General features: G+C 44.3%; 1 protein-coding gene across 1 annotated transcript in view; it reads left to right on the top strand.

Moving 5' to 3' along the window:
• LOC112072932 (cytochrome P450 2K1-like) overlaps positions 1 to 7,541 on the top strand; it is a 38,342-nt gene that overhangs the window by 22,145 nt on the left and 8,656 nt on the right. Inside the window, exon 6 of the mRNA XM_024140309.2 lies at positions 6,320 to 6,461. Coding sequence (XP_023996077.1) covers positions 6,320 to 6,461 — 142 coding nt within the window. The remainder of the gene's footprint in view (positions 1 to 6,319; positions 6,462 to 7,541) is intronic.

The raw sequence follows: 7,541 nt of genomic DNA, 5'->3' as shown, positions 1-7,541 counted from the left end.
GACTGTGCCTTTAAACAGCTTGGAAAATTCCAGAAAATGATGTCATGGCTTTAGAAGCTTCTGATAGGCTAATTGACATAATTTTAGTCAATTGGAGGTGTACCTGTGGATGTATTTCAAGGCCTACCTTCAAACTCAGTGCCTCTTTGCTTGACATCATGGGAAAATCAAAAAAAATCAGCCAAGACATCAGAAAAAAGATTGTAGACCTCCACGTCTGGTTCATCCTTGGTAGCAATTTCCAAACGCCTGAAGGTACCACGTTCATCTGTACAATTAATAGTACTGTGGCGTACAGCAGGTCAGCCACCAGGGGGAGACTCGTCAAGGCCTAGTAACAGATGGAGTATACATCACGAGGCGGTGGCTCCATCTGCTGGACGTGCCAGTTCTCGATGGGCTGGAGACGATGCGGTAGCGGATGACAGCCATATGGCCAGTCATGAGGGAACATATGGAGAAGGCCCAATGCGCCCAAGCCCAGGTCTACAATCGGGGAGCCCAGCCCCGAGAATTCCAGAAGGGAGACAGGGTGTTGATATTGATCCCCACAGCCGAAAGTAAGTTCCTGGCAACATGGCACGGACCATACGAGGTGGTCGAAAAGCTGGGACCTGTCAATTACCGCGTACGACATCCGGGGAGACAGAAACCTCAACAGATTTACCACTTGAACCTGTTGAAGAAGTGGCACGAGAGGACAGCCTTGGCCTTGTTATGGTCGGGACCCAGGACGCCAACGGTACCAGTGGTGGTCCCAAGCAATGAGGACCACGACCCAGCCCAGAAGCAAGAGCTCAGGGAGCTCGTCGATCGGAACACGGCTGTGTTCTCCGAGAAGCCGGGCTGCACGACCCTCATTGAACACCACATCCGTACCCGGCCCGGGGAAACGGTAAGAAAGAGGCCGTATCGGAATCCGGAGGCTTGACGGAAGGCCGTGAAACAAGAAGTGGAGACTATTCTGAGGATTGGGGTCATTGAAGAGTCCCACAGTGCATGGTGCAGCCCCATCGTGTTGGTGCCAAAACTGGACGGTAGCCTCCGCTTCTGTGATGATTTCCAGGGTGTGAACGACATAAACGTATTTGACGCCTACCCCATACCGAGGGTGGATGAGCTCATCGACCGATTGAGAAAGGCCTGGTACATCAGCACCCTTGACCTGACCAAAGGACATTGGCAGGTGCCATTGGCAGTCTCCTCCCGGGAGAAGACGGCGTTCTCAACACCAGACGGTCTGTACCAGTACCGGGTGCTCACGTTCGGTCTCCACGGAGCCCAACCCACATTCCAGCGACTGATGAACAGAGTGCTTCGACCCCACCAGCAGTACGCAGCGTCCTATCTGGATGATATCATCATCCACAGCCAAGGTTGGGAAGAGCACCTGACGCGCCTCCACGTGGCTTCTGGAGGAAACCTGGCACCATCCCTATGGTGAAGCGTGGTGGCAGTATCATGCTGTGGGGATGTTTTTCATTCGCAGGGACTGGGGAACTAGTCAGGATCAAGGGAAAGATGAATGGAGTAAAGTACAGAGATATCCTTGACGAAAACCTGCTCCAGAGATCTCCGGACCTCCGACTCGGGCCCGGATTTGAACCCAATCAAACATCTCTGGAGAGACCTGAAAATAGCTGTGCAGCGACGCTCCCCATCCAACATGACGGAGCTTGAGAGGATCTGCAGAGAAGAATGTGAGAAACTTCCCAAATACAGGTTTGCCAACCTTGTAGCATCATACCCAAGAAAACCCGAGGCTGAAAGTACAGAGTAAAGAGTCTGAATAATTACGTTCAGTGCCTTGCAAAAGTATTTATCCCCCTTGGCGTTTTTCCTATTTTGTTGCATTACAACCTGTAATTTAAATAATATTTTTTATTTGGATTTCATGTAATGGGCATACACAAAATAGTCCAAACTGGTGAAAAGTTAATTTTTTTCATTCCATGTGTCAAATTCAAAAAAATAAAAACGGAAAAGTGGTACGTGCATATGTATTCACCCCCTTTGCTATGAAGCCCCTAAATAAGATCTGGTGCAACCAATTACCTTCAGAAGTCAAATAGTTAGATTGTACACAGGTGGACTTTATTTCACTAAGTGTCACATGATCTGTCACATGATCTCAGTATATATGCACCTGTTCTGAAAGGCCCCAGAGTCTGCAACACCACTAAGCAAGGGGGACCACCAAGCAAGTGGCACCATAAAGACCAAGGAGCTCTCCAAACAGGTCAGGGACAAAGTTGTGGAGAAGTACAGATCAGGGCTGGGTTATAAAAAAATATCCTAAACTTTGAACAATCCATGGAGCACCATTAAGTCCATTATTAACAAATGGAAAGAATATGGCACCACAACAAACCTACCAAGAGAGGGCCGCCCACCAAAACTCACGGACCAGGCAAGGAGGGCATTAATCAGAGAGGTAACAAAGAGACTAAAGATAACCCTGAATGAGCTGCAAAGCTCCACAGCGGAGATTGGAGTATCTGTTCATAGGACCACTTTAAGCCATACACTCCACCGAGCTGGGCTTTACGGAAGAGTGGCCAGAAAAAAGCAATTGCTTAAAGAAGAAAAATAAGCAAACACGTTTGATGTTCGCCAAAAGGCATGTGGGAGACTCCCCAAATATATGGAAGAAGGTACTCTGGTCAGATGAGACTAAAATGGAGCTTTTTGATCATCAAGGCAAACGCTATGTCTGGCGCAAAACCAACATCGCTCATCACCCCGAGAATACCGGCCCCACAGTGAAGCATGGTGGTGGCAGCATCATGCTGTTGGGATGTTTTTCATCGGCAGGGACTTTGAAACTGGTCAGAATTGAAGGAATGATGGATGGTGCTAAATACAGGGAAATTCTTGAGGGAAACCTTTTTCAGTTCCACAGATTTGAGACTGGGATGGAGGTTCACCTTCCAGCAGGACAATGACCCTAAGCATACTGCTAAAGCAACACTCAAGTGGATTAAGGGGAAACATTTACATGTTTTGGAATGACCTAGTCAAAGCTCAGACCTCAATCCAATTGTGAATCTGTGGTATGACTTAAAGAATGCTGTACACCAGCGGAACCCATCCAACCCTAAGGAGCTAGATCAGTTTTGCCTTGAAGAATGGGCAAAAATCCCAGTGGCTAGATGTTCCAAGCTTATAGAAACATACCCCAAGAGACTTGCAGCTGTAATTTCTGCAAAAGGTGACTGTACAAAGTATTGAGTTTGGGGGGGTGAATAGTTATGCGCTCAAGTTCAGTTTTTCTTGTCTTCATTTTTGTTTGATTCACGAAAAATATTTTGCATCTTCAAAGTGGTAGACATTGTGCAAATTAAATTATACAACCCCCCCAAAAAATCTATTTTAATCCCAGGTTTTAAGGCAACAAAATAGGGAAAATACCAAGGGGGTCAATACTTTCGCAAGCCACTGTAAATCAAATCAAAGTTTATTTGTCATGTGCGCCGAATACAACAGGTGTAGACCTTACAGTGAAATGTTTACTTACAGGCTCCAACCAACAGTGCAATTTCTAAGTAAAAAAGGTATTAGGTGAACAATAGATAGGTAAAGAAAAAAATAAAAATATATATATAACAACAGTAAAAAAGACAGTGAAAAATAACAGTTGCGAGGTTATATACAGGCACCGGTTAGTTGGGCTGATTGAGGTAGTATGTACATGTAGGTATGGTTAAAGTGACGATGCATATATGATAAACAGAGAGTAGCAGTAGCGTAAAAGAGGGGTTCGCGGGTGATGGGTGGCGGGACACAATGCAGATAGCCCGGGTAGCCAATGTGAGGGGGCACCGGTTAGTCAGGCTGATTGAGGTAGCATGTACATGTAGGTATGGTTAAAGTGACTATGCATATATGATAAACAGAGAGTAGCAGCAGCGTAAAAGAGGGGTGGGCACACAATGCAAATAGTCCGGGTAGCCATTTGATTACCTGTTCAGGAGTCTTATAGCTTGAGGGTAAAAAATGTTGAGAAGCCTTGTGTTCCTAGACTTGGCACTCCGGTACAGCTTGCCATGCGGTAGTAGAGAGAACAGTCTATGACTGGGGTGGCTGGGGTCTTTGACAATCTTTAGGGCCTTCCTCTGACACCACCTGGTGTAGAGGTCCTGGATGGCAGGCAGCTTAGCCCCAGTGATGTACTGGGCAGTACTCATTACCCTCTGTAGTGCCTTGCGGTCCGAGGCCGAGCAATTCCCGTACCAGGCAGTGATGCAACCAGTCAGGATGCTCTCGATGTTGCAGCTGTAGAACCTTTTGAGGATCTGAGGACCCATGCCAAATGGGGGGCGGCCCATCAGTAAGTCCAGGATCCAGTTGCGGAGGGAGGTATTTAGTCCCAGGATCCTTAGCTTAGTGATGATCTTTGAGGATACATTGGTGTTGAACGCTGAGCTGTAGTCAATGAATAGCATTCTCACGTAGGTGTTCCTTTTGTCCAGGTGGGAAAGGGCTACGTGTCTGTAGTCATTTAGGCAGGTTGCCTTAGTGTTCTTGGGCACAGGGACTATGGTGGTCTGCTTGAAACATGTTGGTATTACAGACTCAATCAGGGACATGTTGAAAATGTCAGTGAAGACATCTGCCAGTTGGTAAGCACATGCCCGGAGCACACGTTCTGGTAATCCGTCTGGCCCCGCAGCCTTGTGAATGTTGACCTGTTTAAAGGTCTTACTCACGTCAGCTACGGACAGCGTGATCACGCAGTCGTCCTGAACAGTGTTGCTTTCCTCGAAGCGAGCATAGAAGTTATTTAGCTCGTCTGGTAGGCTCGTGTCACTGGGCAGCTCGCGGCTGTGCTTCCCTTTGTAGTCTGTAATAGTTTGCAAGTCCTGCCAAATAAGACGCGCATCGGAGCCGGTGTAGTACGAATGAATCTCAGCCCTGTAAATGTGATATTTCCGTTTTCTATTTCATTATAAATGTGTAAAAATGTCTAAACCTGTTTTTGCTTTGTCATTATGGGGTATTGTGTGTAGATTGAGGAAAAAAATAAATGTACAAAATAATGAACAAAATGTGGAAAAAGTCAAGGGATCTGAATACTTTCCGAATGCACTGTACATATTTACAAAAACAATATGGGGGATTGGAAATGATGCTGACATTTACATTGATAGATTGTAGCTTCCATCTACAATATTAAAGCTGATCTACCCCCCCAAAAAATATATTTATTAAATTCTTTGAATGAAAACATCTAGGGATTTAGTGGGTATTGAGAAATGCGTAAATGGCCCATGTGATAGAGAATGGAGAAAATATAGGAGATATTGTGCTGAAATGGCATTGGGCCCAGGCTGCAGCGGTATACACTGAGTGTACAAAACACTAGGAACATCTTCCTAATATTGAGTTGCACCCCTTTTTGCCATCAGAACAGCCTCTATTCGTTGGGGGTATGGACTCTACAACGTGTCAAGTATTCAACAGGGACGCTGGCCCATGTTGACTAGACTGCTTCCCACAGTTGTGTCAAGTTGCCTGGATGTCCTTTGGGTTGTGGAACATTCTTGATACACATGGGAAAATGTTGAGCATGGAAAAACCCAGCAGCGTTGCAGTTCTTGACACTCAAACTGGTGCGCCTGGCACCTACTACCATACCCCATTCAAAGGCAATTACGTATTTTGTTTTGCCCATTCACCCTCTGAATGGCACTCAAACACAATCCATGTCTCAAGGCTTAAAATGTTTCATTTAACCTGTCTCCTCCCCTTCTACACTGATTTTGAAGTGGATCTAACAAGTGACATCAATAAGGGATCATAGCTTTCAACTGGATTTATCTGGTCAGTCTGTGAGGCTTCCCCAACAGGCAGCCCGCAGACCGAATTTGGCACGCGGGTGGTTTTCTTTGGTTTCTTTTTTATTTTATTTTTTTATTTTTTTTTACAAAATACTAAAACCACCAGGAAATCTGTTCCAACTGATTTTTAATTTTGGAAATATGTTCCCAAGTATTCCCATACATAGAGAGACACGTGTGATCGTCTACAAATGTAAGAAAGGTTTGAGAGAAAAAAATTGGCCCGCGGGTGAAACTAGTTGATGATCCCTGATCTAATCCATGGAAACATAATTTGTTTTGTACACTAAGTGTATGTTTTCTGGGGGCTGCAGCTAAGACTGCTACACCATGTGTGTAGAAGTTACATGTAAAAACACATTTTTGAAAGCAAATTTTTGACCTTTGAAAAATAATGCAAAGACTGCTAGACCATGACTTTTGAGGGGAAAACAAATATTTTCTCCCCTTTTTTAAAATGCTTTTTCTGTCTGTATAAGGAATCTGGCAACATGAACTCTCACTACCATGACAAAAACCTGATATCCTCTGTGGGCAACCTGTTTTCTGCTGGTACAGACACCACAGGGAACACCCTACGCTGGGCTTTGATGCTAATGGCCAAGTACCCCCTTATACAGGGTAAGTATCAATGTGCACACAGACACACGCCTTTGTACAGACATTGCAAGTGATTGTAGTAATGCAAGACAATGTTGTTACTTGCTGTAAACATTTCCAAATTGCCCACTTGAACCACAGACCAGTTTATAGTTTGTTTCAAATGCTTGAACACTGTTAATGAAGCTGCAATCTACATGAATGTAACTAAATGTGTAGAAATGATGACATTTCAACCAGATTTTCTCATTGGGATAACCTACATGTGTAAGGCAGCCAAGTGATATATATATATATAATGGAATTGTACTATGGTGTGCTATTTATGTGGCAATAAAGGATACTGTAGCCACAGAGGACAACAGGTTCTTAACTTGGGATGGAGAGCAGTGGCGCAAATACCTGGAAAGATGCATGATTGGAGTAGAATACACAGTTATAATATTTATTATTAGAACAGAAAGATAAATAAAAAAACGAGATTATAAATTGTCTGCAAAAAGTCTTCAGAAGTTTCTCAGAAAATTACACTCGAATTACATCTGTTCGACATCCTTCAATGTCGAACAGATAATGCACTTTCCCCACCCTCCAACTTGCCTTCCCCACCCTCCAGCTTGGACAGGTGTATATTTTTTGTGTGCAGCTTTTCCGTATTTGCGTATAAGCATTTTTTGGAACATCATTTTAGATTTTCAAGACACGGAACTCAGTGCCATTTTTCATTACACTAAATGCATTTTTAAAATATACACTGACCAAAAATATAAACACAACAACTTCAAAGATTTTACTGAGGTACAGTTCATATAAGGATATAAGTCAATTGAATTAAATTCATTAGGGCCTAATCTATGGGTTCCACATGACTGGGAATACAGATATGCATCTGTTGGTCAGAGAGACCTTTAAAAAAAGGTAGGGGTGTGGATCAGAAAACCAGTCAGTATCTGGTGTGACCACCATTTCCCTCATGCAGTGCGACACTTCTCCTTCGCATAGAGTTGATCAGGCTGTTGATTGTGGCCTGTGGAATGTTGTCCCACTTCTCTTCAATGGCTGTGCGAAGTTGCTGGATATTGGCGGGAACTGGAACACGCT

Source organism: Salvelinus sp. IW2-2015, unplaced genomic scaffold (assembly GCF_002910315.2).
Source record: "Salvelinus sp. IW2-2015 unplaced genomic scaffold, ASM291031v2 Un_scaffold2093, whole genome shotgun sequence".
Lineage (NCBI taxonomy): Eukaryota > Metazoa > Chordata > Actinopteri > Salmoniformes > Salmonidae > Salvelinus > Salvelinus sp. IW2-2015.
This window is presented reverse-complemented; position numbering and strand designations above follow the sequence as displayed.